The following is a 20,334-nucleotide window of genomic DNA, read 5'->3' on the forward strand; positions in this document are numbered from 1 at the left end:
TTTAGGATTGTGATTTTACAATTTCTGATTATGCCTTCACAGTTTCTGTGTAACTTTAACAAATTAGACTCAAACGTTTTATGAGCTATATAATCAAACCTTCTCAAGTTTGGAGAGAGCTTCTAGTGCTGACTTCACAGGGGCAGAACTCGCTAAATTTTCTAAGAAAAGGGCAGGAACTTGGAAATCCCAGAGAGATGAGAGATGTTTTCTATAGAAAATAATGAAGCTCTATGGGATACATTTTTTACATGGGAGAAAGAAGGTAACTGGAGAACCCCTGGAGCTGATATAAAGGCTCAGTTTGCATCAATTCCAACTTGCAATTTAACTTGCCTTTGTCTACATTTTATTCTGTTAGTTAAATAAAGTGTATTTTGAATTTTCAATTTTCAATTCACCTACACACAGCTGGCAAGACAAATCACAGAGACCAGCTTGTTTAAAATGGTTACAAAATTTCACAAGATTGGTGAGAGAGCTTCCAACATATCCTGGAAACTCCCCTCTTCAGCCCAAATAACTGCCCTGTCCATCAAACATTCTAAAACTGTCAGTTTACAATGAAGAACATACAAAGTGCTATATAATTTGTAAAAGCTACACAAAAATATACAAAAGTTTGATCCTACTTTGTTAAAGTAACACAGTCTCAAAGCATAATCAGAATGTGTAAAATACAAATGAGAAAGTGCAAAGCTTGAATTCAATAATACTGAAAGGACCTCAACTGAAATGTTATAGTAATATATAATACAATGCACAAAGTGTAAGTGTAACAAAACTATCATATCATGCAGTTCTATATTGCACTGGACTTGTCTCTGCTTCACATACATAAATGAGAGAGATATCAGTGCTGGAGAGTTCCATCCTTTTTCTTTTGAAAATTCAGTGAGTTCAGCCTTTGTGAAGACTGAACTACAATTTATATCAAAGCTGGGGAATCTTTGAATATCAGGGCCTATAACTGAAGCTTGTAGACATGAGCTTTTGAATTTGGAAAAAATCCCCAAAAATCACACATTTTGCTGAATTCTTTGCATTTGTTTCAAAACAAAATATGAACGTCCCATTTAATGACTAAACTAAAGAACAAACGATGCTGCTGCAAAAAAAATAGTTACTTTGTTCTAAAAGGTGGGAAAGCCTTTTCTGCAGGTGGGAAAGTGTTAAAAAATCAGATTTACAAAATTCAAGTGGGAAAGGTTTCAGAAGTTCAAATTTACATATAATATACTATATCCAAAAATGTCATTATCAAATGATCTATTCCTGTGTTAGCCAATTAGTATGTAGGCTTCACTTTCGGCTAGATTACGAGTTTTTGTCAGTAATGGTGTGCGTGGCTAACGTACAGTTTTCCCTCACCGCTCACCTAAAGTAACGCTGGTGAGCGTAGAGCAGAATTTAGCTCTACATCTCACCTCAATACAGCACTTCTTACGGTAGCGGTGAGCTGGCAAAACGTGCTTGTGCACGATTTCCCCATAGGAATCAATGGGACAGAGCCTGCTGAAAAAAAACCTAACACCTGCAAAAAAGCAGCGTTCAGCTCCTAACTTGATTCCTATGGGGAAACCCATTTATGTCTACACCTAACACCCTAACATGAACCCCAAGTCTAAACACCCCTAATCTTACACTTTTTAACCCCTAATCTGACTCCCCGACATCATCGCCACCTGCATAATATTATTAACCCCTAATCTGCTGCTCCGGACACTGCCGCCACCAACATTATCCTTATGAACCCCTAATCTGCTGCCCCCAACATCGCCGACACCTACTTTTTATTTATTAACCCCTACTCTGCTGCCCACAATGTCATCACCACCTAACTACACTTATTAACCCCTAATCTGCCGCCACCAACGTAGCCGCCACTATAATAAAGTTATTAACCCCTAAATCTAAGTCTAACCCTAACCCTAACACCCCCCTAACTTAAATATAATTTAAATACATCTAAATAAAATTACTATTATTAACTAAATAATTCCTATTTAAAACTAAATACTTACCTGTAAAATAAACCATAAACTAGTTACAATATAACTAATAGTTACATTGTAGCTAGCTTAGGGTTTATTTTTATTTTACAGGCAACTTTGTGTTTATTTTAACTAGGTAGAATAGTTATTAAATAGTCATTAACTATTTAATAACTTTCTAGTTAAAATAAGTACAAATTTACCTGTAAAATAAACCCTAACCTAAATTACAATTACACCTAGCACTACACTATAATTAAATAAATTACCTAAATTAACTACAATTAATTACAATTAAATTAAATAAACTAAAGTACAAAACCCCCCACTAAATTACAGAAAATAATAAAATAATTACAAGTTTTTTAAACTAATTACACCTAATCTAATCCCCCTAATAAAATAAAAAAAGCCCCCCAAAATGCTAAAAATCCCTACCCTATACTAAATTTCAAATAGCCATTAAAAGGGCCTTTTGCAGGGCATTGCCCCAAAGTAATCCTCTCTATTACCTGTAAAAAAAAAATATAATACACCCCCAACATTAAAACCCACCACCCACACACCCAACCCTACTCTAAAACCCACCCAATCCCCCCTTAATAAAACCTAACACAAACCCCTTGAAGATCACCCTACCTTGAGACGTCTTCACCCAACCGGGCAGAAGTGGTCCTCCAGACGGCCAGAAGTCTTCATCCGATCCGGGCTGAAGAGGACCTCCAGACGGGCAGAAGTCTTCATCCAGGCGGCATCTTCTATCTTCATCCATCCGGAGCGGCTCAATCTTCAAGACATCTGACGAGGAGCATCCTCTTCCATCCGATGACTAACACTAAATGACAGTACCTTTAAGTGACGTCATCCAAGATGGTGTCCCTTCAATTCCGATTGGCTGATAGAAGGTAGAAAAAAATACTATTTGCTGATCCAATCAGCCAATAGGATTGAGCTTGCATTCTATTGGGTGATTGCATCTGCCAATAGGATTTTTTCTACCTTATTTCCGATTGGCTGATAGAATTCTATCAGCTAATCGGAATTGAAGGGACGCCATCTTGGATGATTTCACTTAAAGGTACCGTCATTTAGTGTTAGTCGTCGGATGGAAGAGGATGCTCCGCATCGGATGGCTTGAAGATGGACCCGCTCCGGATGGATGAAGATAGAAGATGCTGCCTGGATGAAGACTTCTGCCCGCCTGGAGGTCCTCTTCTGCCCGGCTTGGATGAAGACTTCTGGCCGTCTGGAGGACCAATTCTGCCCAGTTGGGTGAAGACTTCTCAAGGTAGGGTGATCTTCAAGGGGTTAGTTTTAGGTTTTATTAAGGGGGATAGGGTGGGTTTTAGAGTAGGGTTGGGTGTGTAATACAGGTAATAGAGCTGATTACTTTGGGGCAATGCCCCGCAAAAGGCCCTTTTAAGGGCTATTTGTAACTTAGTATAGGGTAGGGATTTTTATTATTTTGGGGGGCTTTTTTATTTTATTAGGGGGATTAGATTAGGTGTAATTAGTTTAAAAAACTTGTAATTATTTTATTATTTTCTGTAATTTAGTATTTGTTTTTTTCGTACTTTAGTTTATTTAATTGAATTGTTTAGTTAGGTAATTTATTTAATTATAGTGTAGTGTTAGGTGTAATTGTAACTTAGGTTAGGGTTTATTTTACAGGTAAATTTGTCTTTATTTTAGATAGGTAGTTATTAAATAGTTAATAACTATTCTACCTAGTTAAAATAAATACAAAGTTGCCTGTAAAATAAAAATAAACCCTGCGATAGCTACAATGTAATTATTAGTTATATTGTAGCTAGCTTAGGGTTTATTTTATAGGTAAGTATTTAGTTTTGAATAGGAATAATTTATTTAATTGTAGTAATTTTTTTCTGATTATTTTAAATTATATTTAAGTTAGGGGGGTTAGACTTAGGTTTAGGGGTTAATACATTTAATATAGTGGCGGCGACGTTGGGGGCGGCAGATTAGGGGTTAATAAATGTAGGTAGATGTCAGCGATGTTAGGGACAGCAGATTAGGGGTTAATAAATGTAGGTAGATGTCAGCGATGTTAGGGACAGCAGATTAGGGGTTAATAAAATGTAACTAGTGTTTGCTATGCGGGAGTGCGGCGGTTTAGGGGTTAATAAATTTATTACAGTGGCGGCGAAGTCCGGTAGGCAGATTAGGGGTTAAAAAATTTATTTAAGTGTTTGCGATGTGCGGGGGGGGGCTCGGTTTAGGGGTTAATAGGTGGTTTATGGGTGTTAGTGTACCTTTTATCACTTTAGTTAAGAGTTTTATGTTACGGCGTTAGCCCATAAAACTCTTTACTACTGACTTTTAAATGCGGTAGGAGTCTTGACAGGAGAGGGTGTACCACTCACTTTTTCCAAGACTCGTAATACCGGTGTTAGGGAAATCCCATGGAAAAGATAGGATACGCAATTGACGTAAGTGGATTTGCGGTATGCTCTAGTCGCGGGAAAAAAGCGAGCAGTACACCTGTACCTGCCAGATTCGTAATACCAGCGGGCGTTAAAAAGCAGCGTTGGGACCTCTCAACACTGCTTTTTAAGGCTAACGCAAGACTCGTAATCTAGCCTGACCTCATAAAAATATATAGTGGAATATATATATATATATATATATATATCAATGAAAAGAATATGAGAGAGTAGGTAATATTGCTGAACCAAAAATGAATAACTATTCGCTGGTGCCACCCTTGATAGTGAATTTTATAGAAGTCAAACAGAGAGAATGTAGTCACAACATATAATACTGTTGTGAAAAAAGCAAGGGATAAAACAAGGCACACAGAATTTTGGTAAAAATTTTTTTACCAAAATTCTGTGTGCCTTGTTTTATCCCTTGCTTTTTTCACAACAGTATTATATGTTGTGACTACATTCTCTCTGTTTGACTTCTATAAAAAAAAATATATATATATAGCTGCTGCTGACTGGTAGCAGAAGTAGTATCTGCAATTGAACTTTATTTAAGTTTAACTTGCTGTTCAGCTGCTCCTCTAAAGGAATTCCCCATAGGAAATAAGAAGTTAATGAATATCCATTACCAAACGAATAATGTTACAAAAAATCTGCCAAACCAAATGAGCCCAGAGACTTGGATACAACTTATTTATTTTTTTGTGAGGAAGAATTTATCTAAAACTAATTTTTGTGTGTGCACATGTCTAGTTGATGGAAAATTGATACAAACCAAAAAATAGCCCATCTTGCTTCTTATAATAGAAATACAGGCACATGTGCAAATACAGGTACAAATCCCCAAATCTGGAATTCCTAAATCCAAATTTATTCTGAAATCCAAGCTTCATTTTTTTAAATACAATTATCAAAAATAACTATTTTCCTTGGTTGTAAGTCACAATCTTCTCTGCCTATGTTTTTTTTGTGTGTTCTAAAATAGTAGTCTATATTTATTTAAAACAGCAAATATTACCTTTCTGATTACAGTACTGTACTATCATTCCAATGGTACTTTGTATACAAAAGTATAAAAAATCATATAAAATTACCTTTAAGTTGCATGTGTAAGCTGTATTATGACATGCAAATATTGCCTAAATGACATAAGATATTGTTTACACTTGGTTACATCCAATCTCCAAACTGTCTCAATTTAAAGTTGCAAATATTCTAAAATCCTAACTATTCCAAAATCCAAATCTTTTCCGAATCCAAGCACTTTGGATAAAGGATTTTGTACCTGTATTGTATTTACAGAAAATAAATCTGGTCACATAAATTACAATCAGGTAGATTACGAGTTGTGCGTTCGTCTTTTAACGCTGAAGAAATGGTAATTTCAGCGCTAAAACAGACGCAGCCATTACGAGTCTTATAGCAAGCCTTTTAGCCTGTAACGCAACGTCAGTCCCGCACTCGTAAAAATTACGTTTTTTCATGGGATTTCCATAGCGCAGCCATTACGAGTTTTGCAGTAAGACTAAAAAGCTTGCGTTACATCCTATAACGACAAGATCCATAACGCCATCTGAGAACAGTAGTTATGAGTTTTACGCAACAAAACTGTTATATAAAATTCATAACTAAAGTGTTACAAAGTACTCTAACACCCATAAATTACCTATTAACCCCTAAACCGAGGCCCTCCCACATTGCAAATACTATATTAAAGTTTTTAACCCCTACTCTGCCGCTCCCCGACATCGTCACCACTATACTAAAGTTATTAACCCCTAAACCGCCACCCTCCCGCATTGCAAACACTTTTTAAATATTATTAATCCTAATCTGCCATCCGCCCACATCACCCCCACTATACTAAAGTTATTAACCCCTATTCCGCCGCTCCCCGCCACCGCCACCACTGCAATAAACCTATTAACCTCTAAACAGCAAGCCCCCACAATGAAATATACTAAATGTAACTATTAACCCCTAAACCAAAAGCCCCCCACATCGCAATAAACTAATTTAAACTAGTAACCCCTATACTTAACGCACCCCTAATTTTATTTTAAAATTACAATTTCCCTATCTTAAATTTAATTAAAACTTACCTGTCAAATTAATAAGTTTAAACTAACAATTAAACAAATATAACTATTAAACTTTATAGAAACCTAAAATACACATTAAAAAAATCCTAACACTACTATAAAAATGACAAAGTATCTAATTACAAAAAATAAAATAATACTAAATTACAAAAATACCAAACACTAAATTATGAAAAATAACAAACAAAATTATCAAAAATAAAAAAGAATTACACCTAATCTAATAGCCCTATAAAAATAAAAAAGCCCACCCAAAATAAAAAAACCCTAGCCTACAATAAACTACCAATAGCCCTTAAAAGGGCCTTTTGTAGGGCATTGCCCTAAGTTAAACGGCTCTTTAACCTGTAAAAAAATTACAAAGACACCCCAACAGTAAAACCCAACCAACCCCCCAAAATAAAAAAAACCTAACTCTAACAAAAACCTAAGCTACCCATTGCCCTGAAAAGGGCATTTGTATGGGCATTGCCCTTAAAGGTCCATTTAACTCTTTTAAGAAATTCCCAAACCCTAATCTAAAAAAAAAACACCCAAAAAAACTTTAAAAATCCTAACACTAACCCCTCTTTAGGTACTCACAGTTCCTGAAGTCCCTCTTGAAGGATCTTCATCCTGGCGGCTCCATCTTCTTCCAGGCGGCTCCATCTTCATCCCTCGTGGGACCGGCATCTTCTTCATCCCTATGGAGGCGGATCGGTTGATGCGTGGATCCGGAGGTCCTCAGTGTGCGGCAGACAATCACATAAAGAAGACCTCCACATCGGATCGATGGACCTTCGGCTGGACCTCCGCTTTGAACCTTCGCCTGGACCTCCGCCTCCACGCATCGACCTCTTCGCCTCCGCAGGGATGAAGAAGATGCCAGTCTAGATGCCTAGATGAAGATGCAGCCGCCACTATGAAGATCCTTCAAGTGGGTCTTCAGTACCTGTGAGTACCTAAAGAGGGTTTAGTGTTAGGTTTTTTTTAAGTTTTATGGGGTTTTTTTTAGATTAGGGGTTGGGCATTTCTTAAAAGAGCTAAATGCCCTTTTAAGGGCAGGAAAAAAGATCTAAATGACCTTTTAAGGGCAATGCCCATACAAATGTCCTTTTCAGGACAATTGGTAGATTAGGTTTTTTTAGATCATTTTTTTTATTTTGTGGGTTTGGGAGGGGGTGGGGGTTTGTAATGTTAGTGGGTCTTTGTATTTTTGTTTAGAAAAAGAGCTGATTTCTTTAGGGCAATGCCCTACAAAAGGCCCCTTTAAGGGCTTTTGGTAGTTTATTATAGATTAGGTTTCTTTTATTTTGGGGTGTTTTTTTTTTTTTTATTTTAAATGGGTATTAGAATAGAAATAATTGTTATTATTTTGGATAATTCGTTTGTTATTTTGTGTAATTTTTTTGTTTGTTTTGGGGTGGGTTTTTCTTTTTAGAATAGACATTTTTTACTTTTAATGGGCAGCAAAAGAGCTGAATGACCTTTTAAGGGCAATGCCCATACAAATGCCCTTTTCAGGGCAATGGGTAGATTAGGTTTTACTTTATTTTTATTTTGTGGGTTTCGGGGGTTGGGGTTTGTATACTGTTAGGGGGTGTTTGATTTTCTTTTTTAGCAAAAGAGCTGTTAACTTTAGGGCAATGCCCTACAAAAGCTCTTTTAAGGGACCACAAAAGGCCCTTGGTAGTTTATTATAGATTAGGGTTTTTTATTTTGGGGTGTTTTTTTTTAAAGGGTATCAGAATAGGAATAATTTGTATTGTTTTGGATAATTTCGTTTGTTATTTTTTTGTAATGGTAGGTTTTTTTATTTGTTGTAATTTTAGTGTTTTTAGTTTTTTGTAATTTTAGTGCTTTTTATTTTTTGTAATGTTAGGTTTTAGTGTAAGACAGCTTAGGTTTTATTTCACAGGTAAGTTTGTATTTATTTTAACTAGGTAGTTAGTAAATAGTTAATAACTATTTACTAACTAGTCAACCTACTTAAAATAAATACAAACTTACCTGTGAAATAAAAATAAAACGTAAGCTAGCTACAATATAACTATTAGCTATATTGTAGCTAGCTTAGGTTTTATTTCACAGGTAAGTATGTATTTAGTTTTAAATAGGTATTATTTAGTTAATAATTGTAACTTTAATTTAGCTCTATTTTAATTATGTTAAAGTTAGGGGGTGTTACTTTTAGGGTTAGGTTTAGGGTTATGGTTAGGTTTAGGGTTAGGTTTAGGGGTTAGGGATTAATAGGTTTATTTCGGTGGTGGCAATATCGGGAGCGGCAGATTAGAGGTTAATAAATTTATGTAGGTGTCGGCGATGTCGGGGGCAGCAGAGTGTTTAGACTAGGGGTATATGTCAGGGTGTTAGGTTTAAACATAACTATTTTTTCCCCGTAGACATCAATGGGGTTGCGTTACAGAGCTTTTCATACCGTGATCACAGGTGTTAGGTTTTTTCTAACCTGCTCTCCCCATTGATGTCTATGGGGAAAGCGTGCATGAGCATGTCAAAACAACACTTGTATTTTGTGCGGTATGGAGCTCAACGCAACCATAACGGACGCACAAGCCGGCTGTTTCAAAACTTGTAATGGCAGCGCTGTAAAGGGTGAAATAACGCAACTTTTAATGCGTTTGTTAAATACCCTCTAGCGTGCATAACTCGTAATCTACCTGAATGAATGTTAACATATTTATAAGATCATGGTATTTAAAGGCACACGTACATTCATATCTGTCATAAAACTTTTTTTTTTTTTTTAAAAGATAACACATTTTGGAGTTTCTTGTCCCTTTAAATATAAATCAGAATTATTTTCTCCTTTTTTTTTTTAAGCAACGGAACATCTTTGGGAATAATCAATTTCTTGTCCATGACTTTGCCATAATGTTTGTCATTTTCTTAACAAGTAAGTAAAACAGCAAAATATTTCCGTATTGGAATTGTATGAACTAAAACTCACTTTCTATTCTATCACCAAAGTAAAATTCTATTTTTATTGGACAGTAAGGATCTTATAATACAAAATGGGATAACATTTTATTTAAGAACAATAATTTGTTCCATGTTTAAAATAAATGATTTAGTCTAAATATTTTTATGGTCTTTTATCAGTACGATTAAAAAAACAAACAAACAACTTTTTGATTGACTTCCTTTATCAAATTTACTTTGTTCTCTTGGTATACTTTGTTGAAAAGCAGGAGCATAGGCTCAGGAGTGTGCACGTTTCTGAAACATTATATGGCAGAAATTTTGCAAGAATACTTTTAACATGTTAGACATGGTGCAAACACTGTTGCGATCTAGTGCTCAAAATGTATAACATTGTTATAGCCCATATAGAGCAATGTGCACAATACCTACCCAAGGACCAGATTACAAGTGGAGCGAATGTTTAGCGCTGGTACACTGGTACATGGGCCCTCACAGGATATGTGTGTATGCTGCATTAAATCAGTAATTACTTTTATTAGAAGCATTTTTGCTAATCGAAGTAAATTGCAAAAATGTTTCTATTTCACATTGAAATGCACCCATGCACATTTAATTTTTGTCCTTTCTATCCCATTAAAACTAAACGAATACTGAATTTTAGTTAAACATTTACATTAATTTTTGCTTAATGTAAATGTTTAAAGCTACAGGGTTAAAGTTCACCTGTAGCTTTATACCTACTTTTTGCATGCTGGAGAGCGGGTTAACCTGATCCTCTTCTTGCCAGAGCCCCGGACATGCTAACAGCAGGCTTAACGCACTTGGCTCCCAAGACCTGCACTAACTTTAGTGTAGATTCTGCGAGCCGAGTGTGCTAAGCCAGGTCTCTGGCAAGAAAAGGATCTGGATAGCGCGGCTCTCTAGCACAAAAAAGGTAAGTATTACCCCCCCCCAAAAAAAAATAATGGAAACAAATGAATACTGATGAATTTTCTTTCATTTTCATCATAGTTGCGAATGTGTATTTGTAACTAAACTAATGCACATCTCATATACTGTATATATATATATATATATATATATATATATATATATATATATATATATATATATATATATACATATATATATATATATATATATACATATATATATATATATATATATACATATATATATATATATATACACACAAACAAGTAGAATGTCACAGGGCAGTGCACAAAGTGAACCAATTCCTGAGACAAGCAGCACTACCACAATAAACAAAGGGAGGACCATTTGTGATTACATACCCCAAGAGGTGGATATAACAACGACCACATCCTATCCCAAACTAAGAATATATTTACTGGATATCCTTTTCCCTTACAGATGTGGCAATTTACCTTATTAGATTGAGGTAAATTCTGGTAAAGGGGATTATCTTCACATCCTTTCATATTTGGATCTACTATGAACTACTTGTTTTATCCTATATTGGATTATATGTACTGTTCTTTTATGTTTTAGTATAGAATTTTTAGCGCTGTCTTTCCCTTGTGCATATATATATATATATATATATATAAAAGAAAAAGAACATAGGTATTTCAAGTATTCTTAACGCACCTTTGGCTTTAGCGTTTTTGGCCTAGCACCTTCGGGTTAGTGCTCGAGAGGAATAGAGAAAATGTTTTTTTGAGCTTGCTTCTATGGCGAAAGGAATAGTGTGTTGCGTTATCCGACCTCCAGATGTTAGCGCACCTGAGTCTTTCACTCGAGTGAAAACTTTTTACTTTCAACTTGTAATACCAGTTTAAACATAGGAGCGCTTTTGATTTACCTTAAGCGGCGTTGGTTTTCAACAACGCTAACATTTTTCAGGGCCGGATTGGGCAGCCGGGATACCGGGAAAAATCCTGGTGGGCCGGCGGCTGGCAGCACAGCTGGGTTGGCATGAGCTCCAGGGCTTAGCTGCAGCTGCTGCAGTAGCAGCAATTTTGATGTGTAGTGTAACTGTCTGAATCTGATATATTTGCTTTATTTATACATTGTATGTATACCTGTTGTTACTTACACTACTGACTCTCAAATCTCTGCTCACTCACTGTGTCTAAAACAGTCTAACCATCCAATATTAACCCCCTCTCTGGCCAGGGCCGGTCCGCAGCAGTACGCTACCTTACCTACTGCAACACATTGAATGCAAGCCAAGCAATCAGCTGAGTCTGTCAAACACACAGGCAGCTCAGTCTGTCACTGAGGGCAGCCAGGGAGGAAGGAATGTGGGGGTGGGCCGGGCCGGCTGCGGCTTACGTGACATCACTCGTGACCCACGTGACATATTGTGGAGGGAGTCTGAGACGCTACCAGCCAGACTGGGGAGCGTGAGCCTCAGCGACGAGCCTATTTGAGCTTCAGTAGTTGGAGGAGGCAGCCTGGAGGCCATGTGGGGTCATGTGTAGGTAGGGACAGTCACAGACTAAAGAAGACCTCAGGCTGAGGCTCTGACCAGACGACACAGGAGGACACTCACACGCAGAGACAGCCACTCTAGCCAGAGAAGTGAGAATAGATTCAGCAGAGTCAGTACTGTCAAGTCCTGTTAATAGTCATTTCCAATCAGACAGACACAGGTCTTCAGTAGGTGTGTAATCCCTATAGTGGGGGAAAATAGCTGCTCGGTGTTAGTGACAGATACACATATATGTATGTAACAACATGTGTATGTAGCAATGACTAATATATATATATATATATATATATATATATATATATATTATATTATATTATATTTTATTATATATATATATATATATATATATATATATACGGTATATATAAATTAATTATATATTTATATATATTTTATATATTTATATATATATTATATTTATATATTATATATATATATATTATATTTATATATTATATATATATTATATATATATATTTATATTTTATATACATATATTATATATATATATATATTTATATATTATATATCTATCTATACGAGTTGAAAACCAGCTAGAGCATAGTTGGCTGGCTTGGAGGGGCCGTGGCTAGGCTGAAGGGGTCGTGACTATGCTGGAGGGGGCAGGGTAGGGCCGGTCTATATAAATTTCCAGGGCCGGCCTGATTTCCCAGGCCCGACATTTTTACAGTATAGCTCTAAGCATGCTCTAAGCATGCTGTACAACAAAGAATAACATGAAAACAAAGTAAACTTGATAATAGAAGTATATTTGAAACTTTTTTTTATTAATTACATTCTCTACACTAAATCATGAATGAAAAAAATATGGGTTTCATGGCCCATTAAAGACATTTAACTAAATTAACTTACTGATATTTCTAACAGGGAAGAACATATATTTAGTATATCCTGTTATTATTTAATATGTTCCCATTTTCTATTTCTGTTAGTTATCATATTTTCATTTTTCCCCAATTTTAGTGTTTACTGAAAACTATAACATCATTGTTTATAATTCCTTAATGCAATTAAACATTATTAATTTTATATATTACTGTTAGCTCACTTAAAATATAGCAAAGTGAAAGCAGAAACTGCACTCATGGCATATTTATATGTTCATTTTCAGACTAACATTTGGCAATTAGAATTTGTTATTATAGCAAGTACTTATAGGTTAACAAACAGTTCCATAATTCTAATTGGCTAAACAAATACATGTTTTCTAATTTTAACTGAACAAATAAACAAATTAATTTTAGCACCTAACCATGATGGTATGTGCATCCTTTTAGATCTGTTTATTAGCGCTGGTGCATCAATCTACCATGTTGAAAGACAGATAACTTGTGCAAGTAAAATATTCACATAGCAAACCTATATAGAGCAGTTTGAAGCTGCTTCTGGGGATCTGATATCTACTAAAGGTAATTTATCTACCAAAGGGATATTGTTTATTACAAAGTGGAAAATGCTGTGTCAGAACAGTCTCTGGCTGACATTGGTATTAATGTTATATATTCAACATCATAGATCTACCAAGGCATACTAAATTGTAATTTAATAATAGAAAATTAATTATGTAAGTTTTTTTCTTATTTTGGCTTTGAATCTTTAGTGAATATAATTGTATTTATTATCACCTCAATGTAAAACTGCCAACATACTGATCTGGTAGAGGTTTTATATATACAGGTATGGTAAGCACCAGCTGATGATTTCTTAAGTATTTTTATTAATGATAATATTAGAAAAATAAAACAAATATTGATAAAATATAATATATCCTATTAACAATCATTGGTCTATCAATAATAAATATTGAAACTGAATACAAAAAAATGGAGAAGGGCTGTGATGTTGAAATGAATGTATTACTTTTTACTTTATTTCAGTGAGTTCTACTCCTGCATATCCCAAACTAGCACCATACCGACCACCAGGGCAACTGATTTCCCCGTCTATGTTGTTATCAATGATCTACCATGTTCTTTTCACAATAGCCATGCAGACATATGCTTTTCTAATAGTACAGAATCAGATATGGTACAGCAACAAAGATGTATACAGGTAAAGCAAGAATATGTGTGTCGGTGTATGTGTCTATATGTGCAACCTTAAGGGGAAACTAATCAGAATTTTTTTTCTTTCATGATTTGAATAGAACATGCAATTTTAAGCAACTTTTCTAATTTACTCCTATTATCAGTTTCTTTCATGTAATTGGCAAGAGTCCATGAGCTAGTGACGTATGGAATATACAATCCTACCAGGAGGGGCAAAGTTTCCCAAACCTCAAAATGCCTATAAATACACCCCTCACCACACCCACAATTCACAATTTACAAACTTTGCCTCCTATGGAGGTGTTGAAGTAAATGTGTGCTAAGATTTCTACGTTGAAATGCGCTTCTCAGCATTTTGAAGCCCGATTCCTCTCAGAGTACAGTGAATGTCAGAGGGATGTGAAGGGAGTATCACCTTTTGAATGCAATGTTTTTCCTCACAGGAAATCTATTTCATAGGTTCTCTATTATCGGTTGTAGAGATTCATCTCCTACCTCCCTTTTCAGATCGATGATATACTCTCATATTCCATTACCTCTACTGATAACAGTTTCAGTACTGGTTTGGCTATCTGCTATATGTAGAGGGGTGTCTTTTGGTAAGTATGTTTTTCATTACTTAAGACACTCTCAGCTACAGTCTGGCACTTTATGTATTTGGTTCTCAGTTGGATTCAATTATTTCAACTGTCACTGGGGGGAAGGGAGTTTTCTTGCCTCAGGATAAAAGACCTAAGGGCAAATCTGAAGCTTCTAACTGTTTTCGTTCCTTTCGACAAAATAAGGAACAGAAACCCAATCCTTCCCCCAAAGAATCTGGTTCCAATTGGAAACCTTCTTCAAGTTGGAATAAATCCAAGCCGTTTAAAAAACCAAAGCCAGCCCCCAAGTCTGCATTAGGGTGCGGCCCTCATTCGAGCTCAGCTGGTAGGGGACAGATTAAGATTCTCATAAATTTAGCCACCAATCAGCAAGCACTATCCAGGGTCTAAACCAAAATGCAGGCTCCTAATCTTTCATTCCTGCTTTTTCAAACAAAGATACCAAGAGAATGAAGAAAAAAAATATAATAGGAGTAAATTAGAAAGTTGCATAAAATTGCATGCTCTATCGTAATCATAAAAGAAAAAATTTGGGTTTAGTATCCCTTTAACTTTGTGTATCTGTTCAATCATTTTCAAGTTTAAAAAGGAGTTCATATACTATGTCTAATTTGTCTAATGTGTTTAGCTCTCTGTTGCTATTGTCAATCATTATAAGAAAATTGTTCTGTGTTTCCAAACATGCTCTAAAAGGCCTTATTAAAAAAATCTTTAGTGATGTCTTTAGCTCAAACCACTAACTGGATGTGATTGAAAACTGGCTGGAGTGTAGGTTCTATGGTCTTCTTTTGCCTTTTGAAAAGAAAAAAAAACTGCCAGTTTTGCATTAAAGGGTCGTTAAAGGTGTAACATATATCAGTATTTAATCACTGCATTGCAAAAGAAATGCCTGATGTATAAAGTTTTGAAATTCAAGAGAAAATTATGTATAATCTTCCTAAAAACCTGGTGGAATCCATGTTCCTGGTCTCCTTTGCTGCACCCAGTTCTGAACGGACATAAATGAGATTTTGATCTGAGCTAACCAATCACTGTGTAGAATGTGGCAGGCTCTGGTAAATGTCCCCATACTTATGTGTGATAGAAACATTCTAGCCTCTAAGACAAAATAGAACAAACATACCTTTCAAAGGTATGTTACAGCAAAAGCCGGCAAAATAAAAAGTATATTGCAATCCTTAATAAATAAAGGGAAGAAATATTTGGCAGGCCTCAATCCCTGTGTCAGTTTGATTACATAAGATAAAAAATGTGTTACAAGCTTAACATGTATTGCTTGTGATCTTGTTTCCACCTTTGTGTGCAAATAAACCATAATAAAAAAATAGATATGTCACATGCAACATCCAGTGTACAATCTAAATAGCTACAATCACAGGCTACATAGACAATATATTTAATAAGGAATTTTGTAGAACAATAATTAAATATGTGTTTTTTTCTAAAAGATTAGATGCTTAAATACTGTACTTTTAAATACACCACCATTGTTGTTTGACATACTGATAGAAAAGGCCCGTATGAGAGAGACATGGAAGGAGGGCACCTGTGACCCCACTTCACCCCTGCAAGAGTGGAACATCCCAAGGTGGGGTATCGGTATAAGAAGCTGCATTCGGAAGTGAGGTCACAGGTGTCCTGACAGGAGCAAAACGGTAGGAGGTGTGTGGTGCATCGACTTACCTGGAGATGGAGGCGTTGTTGGAGCAGTTGCTGTCAGCGGCGAGAAGGAATGGAGAAGACTGGGTCCGGCAGCAGTTGTCCACGGCTGGTGAGGCGGCCACGGCAGTTCCGACGGAGGGATCAACAGACCGGAGCGGAGGACGGCCGGCCAGGAGGTCGAGGCCACCGGAACGGCTGAGTCCTGGAGTCAGTACCAGGTCCGGTCGGGAGAGGATTCAGCCAGGACGTCAGGAGGTGAGGCGAACGAGATCGGAAGGCAGCAGAGGTCGCAGGACAGGAGCGGCAGCGGAGGTGAGGCCTGGAGCGGTGCTGGGGACTGACGTCACGGAAGGGCGTCGAGGAGCGGAGGTGGGCACCAACAGAGGACGCGGGAGAACACCGAGGAGCAGAAGGAGCGGCGGTGAGTCAGGTAAGATGAGCTGAGTTATCGAAGATGGGAGGATTTACGGCTGAGTTATAGAAGATGGTTTAAAAAAAAAAAAAAAAGGAAAGGGGGAATTAGGGGGGGTCTGTTTATACACGGGAGAGGGGGGCTGTACAGAGGGGACACAAGGTGGGGAGTCTGGCTCAGGGGGATAGAGATGGGCCCTAGGGGAGATCCTACAGGGAGAGGAGTGCCGGGGAATTTTAAAAGGCATATGGGAAGAAGCGGCCGGGGATGAGGCCTAACAGTTAGGAGCGGGGGTAATTGTATTTTAGACAGGGGGCCTGGCGGGAACTTGGTTTAGGGAAAACGGCCGGGGATGAGGCCTATCAGTAGGTAGAATGGCAGTGGGTTTGGTAGACGGCCGGGAATAGGCAGAGGGCAGTAGGAGTGCTAGCGGGCGGGGGAGGGTATGAGCGGGCAATTTTGGCGGGCTCTGATCACGGCCTTAGGCGATGAGCCGCGTGGGGAGGGGGATAGTCAGATAAGGGAGCTCAGTATTGGCCGCTCACGGTGGGAGTTCCGTGTGCGGTCTGTTAAAGACAGCAGCATTGATAGTACCCCACGCCGCAGAATGCATGGCGATTGATATTTAAAAAAAAAATATATAGAAGGATTAAGGTAGCGGGTGTTTCCTTATATCTGGTCCTCTTGATCCTGGGGGTAGTGGGGCCTTTGGTGCCCGGGGGGATACACGGAGCCTTCATTTAACGTTGAGGGCATCCGGTTAAGGGGTTAAGGGGGGGTTGCCATGATTCCGGGGCCGGTGGGGGTGCGTGTGGGCCTCCTAAAAAAAAAATAATTTTTTTTTTTGATAAATGATAGATATGTATAGCATAAAGCATATATAGACAGCAAGGGAAATTCATTGACATTTAGGCCGGGGGGGGGGGCTCCTGGAAGGGCTGGTAATCACGTTGTGTCTTATTGCAGGGGTAGTTAGGGACGAACGAAGGGGCGAGGAGGCTTTGAACGCCAGTGTGGAGGTGATTCCAACACAACAGGAGCAGCAGACGGAGCCACCGCTCGAGCTCAACACCAGCGGTGACTTTAATGTGGAGGATGAGGATCCTCTGGAAGGCACGTCAGCAGGACCGGTGACGGCAGGACAGGTAGGAGATTTGTCCGCCTTGGCGCAGATTCTACAATTATTGTCTCCTCAACGGAGTGGAGGGTTACATGGAGTGGGAATTAGCAGAGGAGGATCTGCAGTGAGGGGGGAGTCGGTGGAGAGAGAGGTTATGGCTATGTCCCCTTTACAGGCAGCGGATGATGGGAACAGAGCAGGGAGGAGGGACGCTCTTCCCGGAGAGAAGGGGGACTGCAGGTGGACGCAGAAGGTCTAGATCACCACAGAGGTCACGGGGAAGAGGTCCACCAGCATCGCCTACCTGGGCACAAGTGGACGAGCCGGGATCGGAGCAGATACGGCAGGGAGAGATCACCTGTCAGGAGAGAGATGGTAAGGAGACGCCTGGACAATAGCCGAGGTTGAGAGGAAGGTGGTAGAGATAGAGGTCGCAGAGAGGAGGCGAGGCCAGCACAGGCAGAGGGGCTGCAGACGGTGCGGCAGCCAGCAGGTGAGATGGCTGGTGGGGCACCTGGAGTGAATGCGGCGGTGAGTGGAGAAAGGGAAGTGATGGTGGCGGGTTTGAGGAATTTATTAGCGGCAATTGAGAGGCCTGGGGTGGGGGCGTTGGCAGCAGCGGCATGGGTCCCACCCGGGCCAGTTGCGGCCATTGGGGGGCCTCAAGGGAGCGCGGGAAGCGGGTCGGAGGTCCTTTCAGCAAGCGGGGGTGAGGTGGTCCGAGTTCCAGAGGGAGCCCTTAGGAGGCCGTGTCTTTGCTCAGTGGGCCCGCTCGGGATCCATTTGACCAGTGAACTCCGGGAAAAAATCGCATAACGAGAATTTATTGAGATATTGTCGCTCTTGCCTTTAGAGAACGTCCTGGAGGTAAAAGAGGATGAGAAAGAGAAGGGCAAAAAAGAGGAAGAAGAGCGAAAAAAGCGGTGGCGAAAATTGCCAAAGACTTTTGGCAATTGGTCGCGGGCTTTTCGCATTTTGGCCAGTGTCATTTGTGAAAAGACGCCCGAACAGGGCTCCTCGCTGTTTTGTTATTACGACGAAATAGGGGGGGCGTATGGGACATATGGGGGTATGGCGTGGTGGAGATATGATGAGGGGTTTCGGCAGCGGATGGCGGTGCGTCCCGAGATGAGATGGGACGACAGAGATATGGGGTTATGGCTCGAGATGATGACCCCCTTGCGGGGGAGTCATTCCTTTTGGAACTCTGGTCAAGGGACCGGAAGCGGGGTATCGGGGGGAACAGGTACGGCAATCCGTAAAGGACTCTGTTTCCAGTTCAACGAAGGGCAGTGCAGATTTGGGGCATCATGCAAATACAAGCATGAGTGTTCAGGTTGCGGAGGAATCCATTCCTTTACAAAATGCTTCCGGAAGGGTAATCAGGGTAACAGGTCAGGGGACGTGGGTGTACCGGGCACGGACGCCGGTGAGGGTCGAAAGGATGGTTCCTTGGCTAAAGTTGTACGCCCATGAACGGGGGCATGTGGTGGATGCTGAACTGATTTTAACGGGGTTCAGTTCGGGATTCCTGATCCCGCACAGGGGTCATGGTGCAGGTAGGATGGTGGGTAATTTGAAGTCGGCCAGGGAACGCCCGGAAGTATTGAGGGAATTTTTTTTTAAAGAGGTGAGGTTGGGCCGGATGGCGGGCCCATTTCAGGACCCGCCATTATCGGATTTGAGGGTATCTCCGTTGGGAGTAGTCCCCAAAAAGGTCCCTGGGCAGTTCAGGATGATTCACCACTTGTCTTACCCAAAGGGTAGGTCTGTGAACGATGGCATCGATCATGAGTTAGTCTCGGTCAAGTATGCATCGTTTGACAAGGCGGTAGAGCTGGTGAGAGTAGCGGGAAGGGGAGCAATGATGGCGAAAGCGGACGTGGAGTCAGCTTTTCGTCTTCTTCCCGTGCATCCGACATGCCATCACTTATTGGGGTGCGTGATGGAAGATCAATACTTTGTTGATTTATGCCTCCCGATGGGCTGTTCCATCTCATGTTCATATTTTGAGAGGTTCAGCTCCTTCGTGGAATGGGTGGTCAAGCGAGCGGCGGGGGTTTCCTCGATGGTACATTACTTAGACGATTTTTTGTTCGTCAGCCCGGCCAGCTCTGGAGTGTGTGGACAAGCTCGTTCACGCTTTTGATCGGATGACCAGGGATTTCGGAATCCCTGTTGCGGCAGAAAAATCGGAAGGTCCGATTACGCTGTTGAGTTTCTTGGGAATCCAATTGGATTCAGTCAACATGGAGTGTAGGTTGCCGGAAGATAAGGTGGTAGACCTCAGGATGGTTATGGAAAAAATGGTGGGAAGCAAGAAGGCCACCTTAAAAGAAATCCAATCCTTGCTAGGAAAATTAAATTTTGCGTGCAGGGTCATCCCAATTGGCAGGGTGTTTTGTCGTCGTTTATCCCTGTTAACAGTGGGAGTATCGAATCCTAGGCATCACATCAGGTTGCCGAATGAGGTAAAAGAGGATTTGAAGGTTTGGCAAGTTTTTCTGCAAGAATTCAACGGGAAGGTCATAATGCAAGAGAAGGGC

General features: G+C 39.4%; 1 protein-coding gene across 1 annotated transcript in view; it reads left to right on the top strand.

Moving 5' to 3' along the window:
• LOC128657504 (probable cation-transporting ATPase 13A4) overlaps positions 1-20,334 on the top strand; it is a 186,812-nt gene that overhangs the window by 152,394 nt on the left and 14,084 nt on the right. Inside the window, exons 25-26 of the mRNA XM_053711871.1 lie at positions 9,364-9,436; positions 13,822-13,996. Of these exons, the coding sequence (XP_053567846.1) occupies positions 9,364-9,436; positions 13,822-13,996 (248 nt within the window). The remainder of the gene's footprint in view (positions 1-9,363; positions 9,437-13,821; positions 13,997-20,334) is intronic.

This window comes from Bombina bombina, chromosome 4, assembly GCF_027579735.1.
Source record: "Bombina bombina isolate aBomBom1 chromosome 4, aBomBom1.pri, whole genome shotgun sequence".
Taxonomy (NCBI): Eukaryota; Metazoa; Chordata; class Amphibia; order Anura; family Bombinatoridae; genus Bombina; species Bombina bombina.